The following is an 18,633-nucleotide window of genomic DNA, read 5'->3' as shown; positions in this document are numbered from 1 at the left end:
TAATTATTCAATATCTATCACAATTAATGATTAAGAATTAATATCCTTAATCAGTAATTTATGGTGAACAATTAACTTTTAAATATTTTAATCAGTTAATGTCTATCTTTAGGATATGAAAAGGATAATTACTAGGAAAAATATATTCCAGTATAATTTTATTATTGCCTGTAATACATTAATAACAGACTCTTCAAATTTTTATTTCATTTGGATTTAAATAATCCTTTGTTACAAACAATATGTACTTACGAAGAAAAATAATAATAAAAATTTTAATATATGTCATAAATCTTCATGGATTACTTTTTAGTGGATGTTGTTCTGTAATTATTTCTATAACATTAGATTGTACTATTATTAATACTATTGCATACGAATCTTAAATAATATTCAATTTGTTCCAAAATCAATAAAGTTCTGAATATTATTGTAGTACATGATTATTATATTTTCAAAAACGAATTATAAAAATTATTTAAATTTAACAGAATACTAATACTAAATATTGTTTTCTAATGCATAGTTGGAAAGAACTATCGGTGTACGCATGAACATAATAGAAGTTTCTATTTTCTAGCGAATTATATTGCATGATTAATAATTCATGCATTCAAATCTGCTACAAATATTGATACCAGTCTGTGTGCAATATAGTTAAATAATATATTAGATGGAAATTCGTAAATAGCAATATTAATAGCAGATTTTGAAACATGTAAAATTGTACAATGTATATATATATATATGTATGTATGTATAGGTATGTATATATGTATACATGTATCTGTACATGTATATTTATATGTATATCTATATATATGAGTGTGTAAATACAGGAATGTATTGAAGAAAATTAGAATATATATATATCATATCACGCATTCATTAGCACATACATACTGCAGTGTACATTTAAAATATTTACATTCCAAAATATCGTATATTACAGGTGATTTTTTGTATTATATAGCTGCATAATTAATATTAAATAGTTAAATGGAATGATTTAGGAAGTCACAAACCAAAATATTTATATCAACTGTTCTGTAATGTTACCGTTTTCTTAAATTGAAATTTAATAAACATAGAAAATTATTACACTTTTTGGCACCATTGATCAAATTCCAATTTCGACATTACACTTATAATTTCTTTACATCTCTATACTTACAAAAAAATCACCTGTAGCGTAACATGTATACAAACAATAAAGTGTATGTACTTATGACAATGTACAAGTACACACCTGTTTACAAATATTATATTTATCATTACAATAATTAAATTATAAATATATGTATATATATATATAATCACTAACTTCGATCATTAAGTAACTTCCAGATTAACTACTTTCTGTGATACGGACTTATTTGCATTATATGCTAATGCTTCAAATTGATTTAATACAGTTTATTATTTGACAAACACGTTCATCAGTCTAATTTACATTTATTTATAGATTTCACGTGTTTAATTATTGAAGGAGAATTGTGACGTTCATAAATTTGGATATTAAGATCAATGTATTAAGAAAAACCCATGTTTTCTAGATTCTTCAGCAATATAAAACAGAAATAAATAACATGCGGTATCATTATCTAATGCATGTTTTTAGATACGTGCATGAAAGAGACATATGTATATAACAATATATATACAAGGTGACTCATTGAACGAGACGACAGAAAATTACTCTTAAATTACTAGCTGTATAAAAAAAAACATTTTGAACAAAAGTATGACTTTAAGTGGATGCAAGAATTTACAAGTAATTTCAAGTCGTAATGTTTAAGAACTCACTCTGTATAATTCGTTACTCATGAATATTGGTAAAAACATTCATTCAAATACTTATTTGACTGTGTGAACTGAAATTGTAATTCTAAGTTATCTGTGCATAGCTTTTTATACATACATTTGTATTTACATAGGTTCTTTGCTATCAAAAAACTATGTCTCAATAGATTTATATAAGATAGATTATTAATTATATTTCGCAATATTCTTTTATATAATACAAAAAAAACTGTTGTAAAAAAGCTGGTTCCTTTGTAAGAGGACACACATAGCAGAAAAAACATTAGTAAATTTGTTTAGTTATGGTATACGTTTAACAAGATATAAAATAGTAAATATAAATTACAAATGTTGCAAAGAAATTCTTAGAATATAGCAATACTCGATAACATTTTTTTAGTGGTTACATCATTTCCTTCTTTTATACATCGATACTATTATTTATATATGGTATATGCGTTGTATAATGTTTTCATAATTTACTATTAGATTCATATAAATCACTGATGTTACCATCGATGGTATTATACTTGTCATGCGAAATATCGCTTAAGTGTGTCCTTATTGTATAGAAACTAAAGGCATTTACTGATTTACGTAATAACATTATATGGCACATTGCAAATGTTATATGATTCTTAGAGGTTGGCTTTGTGCATTTCTCAATTCCAATAGTAAATATCAATTTCAGGAGTAGTCATAAAAAAAACATTTAATTAAAAAGATTTTTAATGTAATAAAATCGAACGAAAAAATTGAAACAATAAATAACAGAACTTAAATCACAATTTCTACATGTATGATCACAAATGTTTCTGCAGGTAGTGTCCTTTTTTAGAAAATAGGTCAAAATATTTATTATAATGGAAACAGTACATAAATATTTAAATTTTAAAACAAATATAACGTCGTTCATTATTCAAATAATATCGTTGCAGATATCAGATAGACCTTTCTCTAAGAATCTAATGGAATGTAGAAGCTAAAATATATTTTCTATGGAAGTATGAATGTCTTAATTTATCGAAGTGAAAGTAACAAATAATTTTTAGTACATTAAATACAAATACTTACTGCTAATAATTAAGATAATCTGAACTGAACGAGCAGTTTCGTAAAAAAAATTATAATAAGACTTTTAATGCCACCTTAAAGATAGATTAGTACTTTCTATAGAGACACACAAAACCTTGTCTCCAATAGCAGCACTTGCCTTGTATTTGACTTTATATGGCACAAATACAAACGCATAAACTTTGCATAATCTTGTGCCCAGTATAAAACATTTTGATAGGAGATGTTCATAATATGCAACTAATCAATGACACTGACCTTCAAATTACTATAGTGATAAGTCATTATCAAACGTCCACTACATCGTTATCATAGTTAAAATTCGAATCATGTAAAAAAGAAGTACGTTGAAGTTCATAACTTATTCGTTTCTCTTCAACTGTTTTCGGCACTTCCATTACCTAAAAATATAATGAATTATTATGAGCATATACGACCGCATTCTGGACAACTTATTCGTTTCTCTTCAACCATTTTCGGCGCTTCCATTACCTACAAATGTAATGAACTATTATAAGCATATAAGATTGCATGTTGAACATGTTATTTCACAGATACTTTAACAGCAATTTTTCTATGCATATATTACGTTCACGATATGTAAATTTGACATTTTAGATTAATAAAATAAAAGCGCAAAAGAAGATAAGTAAGCTATTGCAAGAGATTTTGTGGACAAAATTTTCTACGCAGTCAAAATCTTCCATGGATTTATAAAAAAAAATATAAAAAAAATACCTTAACATCTGGTTGGTTGATAGAACGTTGAAGCACCGACCTCCATGCTGCAGGTGCGGTATGCTCTAAAATAATATGTACAGCAAGCTTCTTAAATTAAATATTGGTCATGCAGTTTTGCAAATTAATCGACGTTGCAAGAAAAATGTATGCTTTTAGTAAGAAGTGATGTGTGATACCGGTGATGAAATATAGGGTTACTATGTATGTACAGAGCATGCATTGTAAAAAATTAAATTTCTGAGTTACCGTGTTCTTTCCTTTCTGTTTTACTCTTGCTTAAACTAGCTGCCAATTCTCTGACAGATCGCTTTTCTACGCTTGTATTGCTTAAAGAACTAGCGGTGCTACTTGCTGATAATGTTGGTGGCAACGAAGCGGGACCACTTACACCACTATCCGTTGATTCGTCAAGAGCATCGCCAGAATCTGGCGTATTCCCTGCTGAAGTATTTGGACTAGAACCATCGCTTAATAAATTAAATTCTCCTATAAAATTAAATGAAACTGTATAGTGAACTTACATTGACAAGAAGTACGATAATATGTACTACTTTTGTTACTACAAAAACGTCCTAATTACTTGTGATTAGAATGTTACTCACTTTAACATTACGTGAATGCGACATAAACATTGCTTAATAAACATTAAAAAATACTGTTCCAACATTCATTCGAACTCACCGGATTTTCTATCAGTGGCCATACTCCATGGCCTTGGTTTCGGAGCTGTTGCAGGCGGAGTTAATTTAGTCTTTGATAAAGCACCATTACTTTTTCCGTCACTGGTGGAACAACTTCCTTTAGCTGACGATTTTAATACTGGAGACTTTGATGCTTCGGAAGTATTTTTCGTACTGCTACCATTTGTCGGACTTCTAAGATCGAAACCAATCGATCTTAGTTTGAGGGAGGGCAGTGGCTGGCTCGCAGATTTGTCCATTTCCATGGCCGATTTTTTCGTTAAACTTTTTCTGCTTTCGTAATCTTTAGGAACAGACGTTGCAAGAGATACATCCCTATCTGAAGAATTTGCAGCAGTTGTTAGTTGTAACATTTTACCGTTCTCATCGGAATCCCGCGAGCTAACTGAATTTGTACCAGATCCAGCAATTGGCAACGTGCTACGTTTCGAAATGTCTGCCGTATTGACAAAACTATTACTACTCATCCCGTTAGAACTATCGAATTTCGCAACGATTCTTTCGTGATTTTGAGCATTATCAGTCGTATTCCGTCGAGCTAATGGGGATGCAGTTAATGGTGAATCACCTTGAGATCTCCTACCGACGAGTGGAGAAAACTTCTCCAAATTATCGCTAGACCGTGATCGTGGTGCAGGCTCAAGGAGTGTTTTTAACATTGGTGAACTACAACCAGGTTTCTTATCCGTATCGGGTGGAATACTTTTGTGACTGGCAAGAGATAAATTTGGACTGCCGTCAGTCGGGAACGTATGTAAGGAGCTGTAATTGTTTCAAAACAAATGAATTAATTTATATGATTTTAAAGCAAAAATCATATTACAGAGTTAATTACATATTAGTTATACTATTCAAGGAAGTAACTATAATAATGTTAACAAATTTGCTATTATCTTCAAGGTCTTTTAAAGGTCAGCAATAGTTTTTCAAATCTGCAGACTAAATCGTTGAATTTGTCTGGGAAGGATGTACTCCATTGTATTCATGTCCTTCAAAAGATCTTGAAGACGATTTATTTAATACTTCTAACTCTGGATGACCATTTCTTGAAGATTTGCGCGCATTGAATACATTACCTGTCATCGCTTGTTGGAGATATAAGTGGAGTTGTTGGAGTAGTTGGTCGGAAGAATACATCAAGGCCTTCTCCAAGAGCAAGACCATCCATTGGTTGGTCCGGTCTCAACATTGGTCTTGTAGGTGCTCTAGTTTTCGTTCTACGTGGTCTAGATTTCACTAAATGTTGCAACTGTTGACCCACGGTATTAGGCAACTCCGAAACAGAATCTAAAGATTCTGTCAAAGAGTGTTCTGTCTCTGAAATGGCTGAAAACTCTGTTAATTAATTAGTAGCTCGTGAACACATCAAATACTCTATTGAAATAATACGAACCTTCTGCTTGACTTTTTGGCAATGGTGGTAATAGATCAGGAATATCGTCAGCAGAAAGTCCCTCAACTGAATCGACCACAGATTTAGGTCTTAATTTTCTTCCATGTAAACTTTTGCGTTTGTTCGATAGGTGTGGCGTTGCCTATATACGAATAACAGTTGTGAATACTACTGAAATATTGTTTTACTGTAATTTAGTTTTATGTAGAATTTTTTAACTGTTACCGTTTATCTTACAATTACAAAATAAGTATAAATAAAGAAAACACTTTGTTTATAGTATACTACAACATTTTAATAGATTAAAACAATAAGTAGCGTTGAACGTACAAATAGTTTCAACCAATACTTACGAGATTTAAATAATCCAATTTCTAGACAGACATGGAAGCATGATATTATAGTTACTGTAGTAACTGTTATAGTTAGTAAAACAGACCTGACAGTGTTATGGAGTGATTTCTGTTTACTCACCATTGGAGATTGATCGCTAGAACATTGTCCAATGGAATTTACTAACGAGTAAGTTTCAGGTGGACAATCTTCTTCCGAAGCAAGACTGGCTCTACCAATAGCTAATGATGTAGATACACCTACTGTACTTGTTACACCTATGACACTGCCACTGCTCATTGAGCCAGCACTAGGCCGTAGTACATCTGGCGTGCTACTCCTCGTTCTACTATCACAATCGCCAATCTAATAATAACAGTATATAAATTTAATCATTATTTATCTTCATTAGGATACTATTTTCTTGTGCATTGTACATACCAAATTTTTGTAACTTCTCGATAAAGATTCAATGACTTCATCCGTTATTCTGTCGGACACATGGCCAGCAACAGCTAAATTTAATTCACTGTAAAGAAATTATGAATGTAAGATAAATTAATTTTCTTTGACTATTATTATTATTATTATAAGAGGACTATTTTATTTATCGTTAATAATCTTTACTTGACTCTATTGACTATGTCTGCCCCAGCTTGTTCTGTAATAGTAGTATGTATAAATTCGCTACTGATTTGGTTTTTCTCTTTACAACTATTACGCAGGTCATCTTCCACAGCAATTGATTCGCTTTCATCTCCTCTGATTACTGTCTGTTGTAGTATCGTAGGACATTGATCGTTCGCACATTTGATCATCGCATCTAAGGAATCCTGCATTCAAATTTAAATATTATAAAGCTGTTGTTATGCTTGGAAGAAACGATATACATTATTATTAAATACATAAAATGTATACCTGTAAATATCCAGTTACGACTTTATGAAGCTCATTTGCCATGTCGTGTAATTTTAATTCAATTGGATTACTTTCATCCCGTCTTTGAAGTACTTCGTGCAATCTTGGTAACAACTAAAAAAGAATTATTTTCATGAAATTACAATCTGACTGTTGGTGTATTTATTCACCTGTACCTGTTTTGAGTTATCCGCATCCTGTATAAGCCCAGTGGCATAATTGATATCATTATTCGCATCACAACTTTCAGCAGCAATGGCTTTAATAGTATCCTGAGTCTGTACAACCAGTCTATCGACCATTTGTTGCGTAGAACTTAATAGAAAACCTTGTTGCAGTCTAAAGGCTTGACCGTGACTGTACTTGCAAGGTGTAACGTTTCTTTGTAATAAATCTTGTATCTTTTTGGCTAGTTGTTCAGTTTTCTCAGCAGAGGTTTTCATACAAGGCTGCAGATCGAAAATTGGGAATGGCATGTGCCTTACGCTACAATTCCTTTAATAGAACAATGTCGTATATTAGACAATGTACACACATGTTTAACATGATTAAAAAGCAAAAAATACGTACTTCTCCAAAGCATGAACAATATCCGCATAACCTTGGAGTGTAATATTATTTTTATCGTAAATAATGGTCCGCAAATGATTGTTAATCTGCAGTGCCTTTGCTAATAATCTTGCACCAGGATCTCCAATTTGATTACCACTAATATCTAGGGTATGAAGACACGTATTACTACCAAGAGCATTAATAAGATTATAGAGATCAGACTTTAATCGAGAATCCGGTAAATGTAGTGCTTGTAAAACGCAGTCATCTTCTTGAAGCATTTGCACAAGAGCATCCATCACAATGGCAATATGTTTACTTTTCATACTAACAGTGTTACGGCCCATATATAATTGTTTTATAGACTTGTTCTTTCCTATAGCAGTTATTACTTGTGCGAGATCAACATCCATGTCTATAAAAATAATATTAATGGAACATATTAATATTATTTTGGCATGCTTAATAACCATTTTATTTTTGTTACAAACATATACGTACTGCTGTCGGAAATATCCAATGACGCTATACAACGCACACCATGTATACATGACTCCAGTACATGAGCACCCATGGAACCTAAGTTGTTTCCACTCATATCGAGTTCTAAACCAACTGTACTTTCATTACACGCCAAGCCAAGTAATAAATGCTTCAACGCTTCTAATGGCAATTTGCAGCAAGATATATTTAAGTACTTTAATGAAAGTGTAGCTGTAAAGAACTGTTTAAAGCTGGGTGGTATTTCTTTGGTCTTTTTGCTTGAAAAAGAATTGCGAGCGACATTCAAATGGACTAGATTAGTTGCACAACCCCGTAGTAGAGCACCAAACAGCTGAATAAAATAAATTCAAACATATACATATATATTTATACATGCAGACACATTTTATCACAAATAAAGTTAAATACTTACACATTCTAGTGTAGTATCTGTACCACTTAGATCTAAATGAGTTAGGCTATTAGGTTGTGCTAAAAAATTGCACAAATTCTGTAACAAAACAACAATTATATTATAATCATTCATTTACAACTGTAAGCAGCAATCAATTTTACAATCTCGTGTAGAAACTTACATTGATGTCATCTTTTAAAGAGTTTTCCGAAAGATTCAAATATTGTAAACTAGTTTGCATGCTTCTATTTAAACTTAACGCATGTGCGACTTGACTTATTCCTTTTCCTGTTAGTCCACAATGTGCTAAGTTTAGCTTTTGTAATCCTTTAGGTAGCTTGCCAATGGGACCACTTAAATGTGCACCTCCTTCAAAATAATATTATGAATAATTTTATTTTTATTGATTATGCTATATTAATTTATACAATATTTACCTTTATCTTCAATAGTATTGTACGATAGATCAATAGTTTGCAACATTGTGTTACCATTGGAAATTAAAGCTAGTGATAATTTATGTGCAAAATCCCTACAACAGATATATTAATCAGCTTCATCTTACGGAATTATTCTCAATATCGTCTCATTGAATTTTTACCATTTAATTCCAAGATTATCTAGGTACAGTTCTTGAATGGAAAGAGATCTACGCATAACGTGTAATAATCGTTCCAAAGGTTCATGACTCAATTTCAAATGGGATGCTCGTAATTTTGTGAACCAAGTATTATATTCTAAGGCAGAAATGATTGGCACCAAATCTTTCTGATCCAAATGATCAAAATCCCTTAAATTTAATTCCCTTGTGTCATGAGAGAGGTATATTGTATCAACATCCTAAAATTGAATAGTTTTATCAAATAATTTTTTGTAAGACTAATGCTAATTATTTTCTCCATATTTTCAAAATATTACCCAAGCAACTTCTTCTCTGTATAGTACACCATGTAAGTCACACATGCATGCATACTGAGTTGAAAATCCACCACAGGGCCCAGTGTGTCTCGTCGCTTCTGTACTTCTGGCTAATTCGCTACCTCTTATACTCTGCAATCTACTAGCTGGTATCACTTCTATTTTTCTTATAATATAACTGTAAAAATAAATGTTGATATTAATATAAATCTTTGTAAACTCACAGAAAAAAAATCTCAAGATAACTACCAATGATTTTCAAAATTTGTTAACTCACAGTATCTATTTTAAACTATTTTATAACATAGTGATTACAAAAAACTAGTAATGGACTAACAGTAGGTAAAATCTTAAAGAAAGGGTGTAATAACAGTGTGTAGACATACTTTAAGGGTACAGTTGGAAAGATATTTCGGATTGCAGTATGTAAGGCCTCGATCATTGCATCTACTTCTGTAGTATCTGCGCCTGCTCCTGTAGTAGTAAAATTGTAATATCTCTCTCCAACAGTTAATAATAACTGGTTTGCTCTTTTGGATTCTATAGATGTTATTTCTAAGTAATGAAAGTGACAGTCGAGCTGGGAAATTAATAAATAATTAATAATGAATTCATATGAACTCAACCAACTAAATAAAACTTAATAGTTTCATCTTACCCTTGTGGGTACTTTGGCCGTTAAAAGAAACAGACGGCATGGTGAAAAAACCTAAAAACCACGTAAGTACAATTTTGTATTTAAATGCTATACAACACACTTTCTTTCTGGGTGTAGCTCTTGTGACACTATTCAATTATTACTCACTAGAACACGATTTTCTTGTTTATCCTGCTTTGTTTCCAATTTCACAACATTTTTTAATAATATCTTCACGTGCTTACCGAGTAACGCTTTCACTGATTCTGTAAAAGATAAAATAATTTTATAAAAGGACCTGTTCGATGCAGCGCAATGAAAACGTAGAAAATTGACAGAAATATTTAAAAAAAATTTATGTCCTAATCCAACTTGCATATAAACGAAAAAAGTTAAATAATCATTAGAGTTTCCGCGAACTATATTAAGCGATGACTATTTAAATCGATGAGTAATATATACACTCGGTGAGTATGACAGGTCCACGATACGAACGTAAACATTCAGGATCAAGACAAACCGTTTAAATCTTTCGTAAGTTGAGATCTGGTTGACATCTTGCTGATTGGTTTATCTGTCAAACATAACCGGACCCATTTAAGACATTGTTTTTTCTGTCAGCCGGCGACTGAACTCTTATAGCTTGCTTAAAAAAAAGTTAAGATAATGGGCGATGTCACGAAACTATAAAGCAGAATAGCCGCCATATTAGCACCTGCCCGCAATCCATTCTGTTCCATTCCAGTCATTCCGGTCCGTTCCATTATTAACAATTCTACTGTTCGTATTTTCTGGTTGATTATAACTTTTCACTGCAAATCCATGAAGAAATAAATGATATAATAATATCTAATTTAATTATTATACTTTCCAAATAAGTTTTTCGTATATATCAAACTTTCCATAATAAATACACAATTCAGTCATACAACAATCTTTTAAATTTCTGCTAATACACAACATTCTATTTATTAATGTTAGAATTCTTCTATAATGCAGTATTTGATTTGATTTCAATTTCTAAAATGAAAGTATTATCAAGTAAGTATAACTTGCCAATAGAATGAAATTTTAAATACATTTTCAAATGTTTATAAAATACCAATGTAATTTCGTTAATTTACAAGTTATTATACATTTACACTCATCTTACTTTGCATTTTATTGTATTTCTTACATTATATGTAAAACAATCTTGTTCTGAAAGAAACAACGATATCTATGTGTAAAATTTTGCAGGAAGAAATATGCGAGCAGATACCATTCCCCAATTTTATTATATCTTACTTATGTGTATACTGCGTTTTGAAAAATTATTTCTTCGGAGGTCAATGTAAAAAGTAAACGGAAAGAAAATATATGTACAGTCTTCTCTTAATTCAAGAGCTTTTTCTTTTCCGAATTCAAGAACTATCCCCACTATTCTACTGCGCATTCACCTTCGCACAGTTACTTTAGAAAGAGAACGAGAAATGATCAAGAGAGACAGGACGAACCCATCGGGTTCTATGGTGAATACCACAGGGACGAAAAACCGAGGTCGTCTCACTTCACCCTGTTTATAATCTCACTCTTTTCGCGCATCCGTATACCTGGCGGTCCACCTGAACACGCGGCGCGATATTCGATTTGTACTTTTCGCCTTGTAGAATTATTCACCACATGTGCCAGTGAATTTGCCAATAATGTTCAATGCACATTGAGATATGTTTCGAATGTACGTGTTTGTAGATAACATTTCGATATGTTATGTATTTATTGCATTGTTTTGAATGTTAACATGAGAGAATGGAAGAATGTTGCAAGTGAACAGTGTAAAATTCATACCTCTTGCTAAAAGATATTTATTTACTCGAAATGTCGATCCATTTTAATGTAGAAACGCCATTTGAAGAATATTTAGTAATTTCTTGAATTCTAAATAATAAGAAGATTAATCGTGACAGCTGTTTTAATCGTTAATTAAGCCTTTTACTACGCAAGAGATATTGTTGTTTCAATAATTCCGCATCCAAACAGAATTCAACGAACGATTTGCGAAACTAATTTAATGATAAATATTCGTGTTAAAGAACAGAAAGTATATATTTCCTTAAAAATCGTAAAGAATATCATTAACTGTAAATTCACCCATTTAGTTGAGGGTACATTTGCTGGTGGCAAATGAGAGTTATCATTTACGATATCAGTGATACGATATCAGTGATTGGGGCCTGTGAGTAAATACAAGGAGAGGCGTCCCCGAGGTACCTAAGGTGTGTACAATGGTTCTACATTTAAACTTCTTAGATTTCGATTTTTTTCGATTATTCAGAGCGATTCTCTGACCCTTTGTATTTTGACTAATTACAGAAAGTCTCCTTCTGCTCTAATTTATTTCGGTCCTCGTGAATCGGAGATTTCTTCTTTAATTCACTTTATTATAATTACCTATAATTAGTCGGCATATATGTACGTACTAACTAGGTAGCGTCTTAATTAATAATTGTGTGCATTAGTTAACAATCGTCGTTGTCATCACGTCCACCAAGAGATTATCTTTCGTCATGGAATTATCCTTCGCTGTGATATTATCATTCGCCGAGGAATTATTATTCGCCCAGAAATACGTGCAAGCGTTTTAATGAATAAATACGAGCACTTAGTTAATAATTCCGTGAGTTAGTTGCTTAAGAATTGTCGTTATAAGAAAGGGAGCACAGCGATACTGGCTTCTTTCTAACACCATCTCGGTTTTTTAAAGCAGAAACCTCCTCGCGGTAAAACCCAGGCAATCGGTACCATCCTCAGTACAATGTTGCGAATTGTAATGTATTTTAAGTCGCAGATGATACCGAGCTAATCGGTAAATAATAAATAGTAGTAAATTACAATTTTTTGTTGATACAGAAAAGTAGACTATAATAATGCATTGAGCATCGTTCACAAATTCGCTGGCAAATGTGGTCAAGAATTCTACGAGGCGAAAAGTGCAAGTCGAATATATCGCGCCGTGTATTCCAGATAACGAACCAGGTATACGGATGCGCGAAAAGAGTGAGACGACAAGCAGGGTAAAGTGAAACGTCCTCAGTTTCTCGTACGTGTGGACACACACTCATAGAGCTTGCTGGTTTTGTTCTGTCTCTCTTAATCATCTCCCGTTCTTTTTCTAAAATAACTGCACGAAGGTGGTTGTGAAGTAGAATGGTGGGGATAGTTCTTACATTGGAAGAAAAACTTCTTGCCTGAGAGACAACTGTGTACAGCACTCGAAATTTTACATTGAGTCTGTTTATATGTAGTGGTAGACATTTTTTTTATAAATGTTATACATACATCTACCAATCATGTAGATACATACATACATAATGAAGATAAATATTTCCGATCAGTCCGTAATTATTTCGTATTTTTTTTATCCATTTTTGAGCCTATGTTTATATGACATTTTTTCTTGCGTTGGTTATATTCTTAACTGGCTACGTTTGACTGAAAAAACTGGGACACTCTGTATAAACTAAAGATACTGTACTAATGTTTTTACTTTTCTCTGATTAAGAGTATGTATGTATGCTCATATGTATTATATTTCATAAACGCGATAGCCACGTAGAGTAAACTTGTCGATAACTCATATTAATAATTTACAGAAAAAACGTTGGAGAGTTAAGCAATACGGAACAGTACAGTAATAATATATTAACAGTTGTATAAATATAACAATCGTTCGATGTAATAAAATTACAGTAGAATAAATATTGCCATACAACACCAAGTGTCTTCTTTATTGTGCATGTATACATACATATATGTATGTACGTACAAATATTCTTATCGTGAAAATAGAGAACCTATATTTTGTCAATAATGTTTGCAGTGAAAAGAATATCTAATATTATTAAAATTCCTTTATTTAAAACTTATGCAACAAGTTCCAAAATTGTTGATGTTACACATGATGATGTCACAGGTATGCATATTATCCATAACCACCATTTCTTCCTATATTCGTTTATGTTAATATGTATGTCTTACAGGTATTACTAAGATATCAATGGCACGTGAACCTGTAAATGGATTAAATAAAGAATTATTAAACACTTTAAACGAATCTTTAACAGACGCTAAAAAAAATCGTAGTAGCGGCGTTATATTGACATCTGCATTACCAACTATTTTTACAGCAGGACTTGATTTAATGGAACTTTATAATCGAACTGAAAATCAATTAGTGGAATTCTGGCAAACATTACAAGATACTTGGTTAACTTTGTATGGTTTGGAAATTCCAGTAGCTACTGCTATCAATGTATTATTTTATAATATTATTCATTAGAATTATGTGGATAAAATGTGTAAAAGGATATTAAGTTTGAAGTTGAAGTTAACTATTGCTGTATTAATATAATTTTATTTGTGAAGGGTGCCAGTCCTGCTGGAGGATGTCTCTTAGCAATTTCTACCGAATACAGGGTATTCGTAGAAGGGAAACATACCATGGGTCTAAATGAAACACGTTTAGGAATAGCAGTTCCTACATGGTTTAAAAATCTATATATTGATGTGCTAGGGTATAGAAAAGCCGAAATAGCATGTTTACGGTAACAAATTCATGATAAAACATATAAAAGTTAAAAGAAATTGCTTATGTCAAATATAATTCTTTTAATTGATTTAATACTATTCATTCAGTGGATCTTTATTTCAACCCAAAGAAGCATTAGAAATTGGACTTGTAGACGAGTTAGTTGCTGATAAAGCAGAAGCAATTAAGAAATGCGAGAAATTTATTCAGGGATTTAAAAATATACCATGTAAGTTTATCATTCCATTCATTATATAAACAATGATTAAAGTCGTATTCATCTTTAAAAATTTTAATATAGCTGGTGGTCGAATAAAAACAAAGTTAACATTAAGAGAACCCAACCTTCTTTGGATGAAAGAAAATCGGGATAAAGATGTTAAACAATTTGTAACGTTTTGTCAATTACCAGAAGTGCAAGCATCTCTAAAATTCTACATTGAATCTTTGAAACAAAAATAAGGATGTTTTAATATGATATAAATGATTATACCTTCAAATGATAAATTCACTATTTTTAAATGTATAAATCTATATCATATGAATTTATTAATATGTTACTGTTGTTTAAAAATTATAATTTTGTAAAATTTTATACAATTTTTATATGAGAAATTTATTAAAATAAAGTTTATTATATTAATAAGATGTACTAAACTTTAATCGCCGAGAGCCTCCATAGCTTCCAAATCACTTATGTTTACATGTAATTGTTGTAATAACTGTAGAGAAGAAAGTTCATTTCTTTGAGTATCTGCGAAATGTGATATTTCCAGTATTTGCTGGTTATTTCTTTCATTTTCCTTTCTACAAAATTCAAATAATTATTAGAGCTTCGAGGACTATTATATATATATATATATATAAGTATACTATATGCAACTAGGAAGCATAGAACTTACACAACTAATTGTTGAATATATTCTTCAAACCAGCTTTTTAAACGATTTACCATCATCTCTTCTCTAGCATCAATTACCTAAAATTAATGAATGCCCTTATATGTTCAATAATTTGGTAAATTAAGTATTGTACCTGTAAATGCTTTTCATGAGAGTTACTAAGATTGAAAGCTAAAGTATCTTTATCTCCACATAAATTTACGATGTGGCTTGGTATTTTTGAATCATCTAAACCACTTAAATAATATAAAAGCAGTCCGTTAATAGTGTCATTATATTCTGCCTCACGATTTCGCAACTGCGATATATGTCCTCGCGCAGCTGTTAGGTAGGTCTCTACCATGTCAGACATATTTATTCTAAATACTTCATTTATATCCTATAAGATATGTATGAATTATTATGTAATTATTAATGACTACATCCAAATTATGATTTCAAACCTTACTTCAATTTGCTCATGTAACTCCATCTCAAGAGACATTAAATTAGACCAACCCTCAGTGATTATATCATTAAAGTCATCAGAAAATTGTTGTACTTTTTGTGTCACTTCTTCGAGAATAATACTACTTGTATCTTCCCCTATTTGACTTAATAGATTTTTAACATTCGGTAGAATTTCCGTTTTCCTTTTTATTATGTTATTTACAATTCTGAAAGTAGAGATTATAAGTGTTTTAATCCTTTATGCTTTTATCCTTTTTTCATTTTCATCTTGTTTTACATTACTTACAATCGACCTTGATCTTGGGACGATTTTTTTCCATTATTAACAGCGATTGTAAAAGTATTTATTTCATCGATTCGTTTTTCATTTTCTTGCAATCCCAGTTCACAAAGTTCTTGGCATAATACTATAAAACTTTTTTCATACTCTACATATGCATTCTGAGTGTCTTCAGTTACCATGGACAATCCTCTACCCTCTAAATATGTATTTCCAAGTTTATTTTTTCGTGATACTAGTTGCACTGATTTTGGTAAAATAAGAGATCAAACCTTCATCATCTTCAAACATTTTTTTAAACAAGTAATCATCATCAAGATATTCCACGTATGCGAAAGTAAGAAAAGCTAATCTCTTTTCGTATTCCTGCTGTGCTTCCAATTCTTCTGTTTCTTTCATTTCTTTATCTTCCAGTGTATTTAAAAGTCTACTAAAAAGGTGAAATAAAAATATAATTACGAATGAATAAAAATATTTTGTTTGTCTATTAATTATAAATTATATAATTTGATGTTTTTTAATTACTAATGCTTCTCGACGGCATTCTGTCGTTCTTCATTTGTTATCATTTTATATTGATAATATAGCAATTGAGGTATAAGAGCAAATATATAATCAAAATATCCAGTTTCTTTAGTGCATGGATTTGCATCCATATTTAAACTACGAAGGTTCTTGAATTTCCGTAAATAAAGTGCCTAAAATGACATCTTTATAAATAAAAATGTTAAAAACGTTGCTAAGCTTCTAAAACATATCTATTATGTATATTACATGTTCCCAATCTGTTATGAGATTATTACCAATGCTGAAAATTGTGAGATTACATAAATTATCTATATTTTCTATTTTTTCAATTTGATTATTGTACAATAGTAATATCTCCAATTTTGGTAAACAATTTAAATTTTCCATTACGTTTATGCGATTGAAAGAAAGATCTAACTCTTTTAAATGAATAAGAGGCTCTAAGTTTTCTATTTTTTCAATAATATTGTTTGATAATTTCAACTTTACAAGATTCGGCATTACCCAAAGATAATCAATTTTTAAAATATCTGAAAAGGAAAATAACGTAGTAAAATAGTACAAATGCAATTAGATATTTATTCACTTTACGTACTTTGAAATTCTATTCGAATCTCTTCTGTTTCTTTCAAATTAATTCCGTCATCGAAGAAAAGTTTGCCGGCTTCTCCCTTTGGTCCTTGCTCAACTATTAACTTTATAAGCATATCTTGGTTTATTACCCGAGGTTGCACAAATTCTTGAAGTATAGTGGGCACATCCTCTTCGATAAACATTTTTTAACTTCTTTTCTTTTTTAAGTAAATAAATAAATGATTATTACAAATAGAATACTGAGATATGCAACGAAAGCAATAGTTGATTTGCTTAGTTCAACTGGTTGCCGCGCAACGAAATCACATTTTTATATTTCACCTATAGATGACTCTTACTTTCAAAACGTTTTTATTACTTGTGTAGAGTTAGCTTTTTATATTAATCGATATTAATGAAACATAGCTAAAAAAATGCTATTTAATTGCCCAGTGCTATACTGTAATTATTTGTGATTGGTTACTTCTCCTGTTTAAGGAATTGCCTAAAAATCATCACATGGTAGCGCTCCTTGAAGTCGGCTAACAATACATACAAATTTAGTCGAAAGTATGTCTGTTATTACAATATGATAATTGGAATTTTTATTGTTCCGTCGTAGAATTTTATAAGCAATTGTTTTGTTACTGTTCCTTATCTTGCCTAAATTAATTTTAATTGCTTCCTTTTAATATGTAATAAATTTCCAAAATAAGGTAGTAGTTAGGTATTATTTAAGTAGAAAATTATTTAAACAATGGTTCGAATAAAAGATACTTCATCTTTATTCGTTCTTCAAACGTCCGAATAAAAAAAAATATTTTTAATCGATGAGTATCGAATAAATAATTTCATTCAACGAGAATTTATCTAATGAATAAAAGTACCTTTTTTACTCGAAAAGCATTTATTCATAGCACCGAATACATCTTTTATCTGTTGTCTATATCTTCATTCCTGAATAAGTCGTGAATCAGTTCTAGTTTCAGGACTGAATGTCCTGGACCTAGAAATTTACCAAAAGCATATAATATAAACAATTGGAGAACCATACACAGGTGAAAATAAAAATTTTTTTTTTATTAAAATTTATTACTTTTATAAAAGTAATATGAATGAATGGAGGAGCTTTTCCAGGCTTGCAAACAAAAGGAAAGGTTTTATGACACTGGTTTTATGACTTCTTTGACTATCTTGTTCATATCTTAACGAAGTCGTACAGGTACCAGCACGACAGGGTTCCATTTCAATTTCAAATATTGTAACTACTATGAACACTTGAAGTATCCGTAAAGCCTCAACGAATCAGAGAGTTTCTTCCTAAGCGCGTTACGTACTCCTGTATGGTAATACGATGGTAGTGGT

At 31.0% G+C, this 18,633-nt stretch overlaps 3 protein-coding genes across 10 annotated transcripts; 1 reads left to right on the top strand and 2 right to left on the bottom strand.

Annotated features, from left to right (window-relative positions):
• Positions 1-174: 174 nt before the first annotated feature.
• Lrr (capping protein regulator and myosin 1 linker 1 leucine rich repeat protein) lies at positions 175-10,683 on the bottom strand. 5 transcript variants are annotated; one of them, XM_078191559.1, is made up of 24 exons: positions 10,489-10,683; positions 10,137-10,234; positions 9,990-10,040; positions 9,718-9,911; positions 9,332-9,509; positions 9,015-9,253; positions 8,851-8,945; positions 8,595-8,782; positions 8,432-8,509; positions 8,017-8,350; positions 7,534-7,930; positions 7,140-7,458; positions 6,964-7,077; positions 6,673-6,878; positions 6,487-6,574; positions 6,187-6,411; positions 6,066-6,086; positions 5,713-5,854; positions 5,396-5,654; positions 4,888-5,081; positions 4,300-4,638; positions 3,865-4,104; positions 3,616-3,680; positions 175-3,278 (listed from the first exon to the last, which is right to left on the bottom strand). In XM_078191559.1, exons 1-24 carry the CDS (start codon positions 10,523-10,525, stop codon positions 3,165-3,167), a joined length of 4,215 nt encoding a protein of 1,404 aa, XP_078047685.1. In that variant the 5' UTR covers positions 10,526-10,683; the 3' UTR covers positions 175-3,164. The 5 variants fall into 5 exon arrangements, with proteins under 5 accessions (XP_078047685.1, XP_078047686.1, XP_078047681.1 ...); XM_078191560.1 differs by having other exon boundaries at positions 4,300-4,602; XM_078191555.1 differs by having other exon boundaries at positions 4,300-5,081.
• A 2,412-nt stretch (positions 10,684-13,095) lies between these two features.
• LOC144475559 (enoyl-CoA delta isomerase 1, mitochondrial) lies at positions 13,096-15,168 on the top strand. Of its 4 annotated transcripts, none has more exons than XM_078191567.1 (6): positions 13,096-13,254; positions 13,601-13,920; positions 13,988-14,259; positions 14,373-14,551; positions 14,643-14,764; positions 14,837-15,168. In XM_078191567.1, exons 2-6 carry the CDS (start codon positions 13,818-13,820, stop codon positions 14,995-14,997), a joined length of 837 nt encoding a protein of 278 aa, XP_078047693.1. In that variant the 5' UTR covers positions 13,096-13,254; positions 13,601-13,817; the 3' UTR covers positions 14,998-15,168. The 4 variants fall into 4 exon arrangements, with proteins under 4 accessions (XP_078047693.1, XP_078047691.1, XP_078047690.1 ...); XM_078191565.1 differs by having other exon boundaries at positions 13,100-13,510; XM_078191564.1 differs by having other exon boundaries at positions 13,100-13,514.
• Positions 15,169-15,194: 26 nt separating this feature from the next.
• Positions 15,195-17,549, bottom strand: LOC144475560 (dynein regulatory complex subunit 3). The gene is made up of 9 exons (XM_078191569.1): positions 17,291-17,549; positions 16,942-17,225; positions 16,693-16,865; positions 16,440-16,597; positions 16,174-16,366; positions 15,886-16,093; positions 15,571-15,816; positions 15,438-15,514; positions 15,195-15,342 (listed from the first exon to the last, which is right to left on the bottom strand). Exons 1-9 carry the CDS (start codon positions 17,469-17,471, stop codon positions 15,195-15,197), a joined length of 1,668 nt encoding a protein of 555 aa, XP_078047695.1. The 5' UTR covers positions 17,472-17,549.
• Between the last annotated feature and the right edge of the window lie 1,084 nt (positions 17,550-18,633).

The sequence above is a fragment of the Augochlora pura genome, chromosome 10 (genome assembly GCF_028453695.1).
Source record: "Augochlora pura isolate Apur16 chromosome 10, APUR_v2.2.1, whole genome shotgun sequence".
Taxonomy (NCBI): Eukaryota; Metazoa; Arthropoda; class Insecta; order Hymenoptera; family Halictidae; genus Augochlora; species Augochlora pura.
Note: the sequence above shows the minus strand (reverse complement) of the source record. Positions and strands in the feature narration are given on the sequence as shown.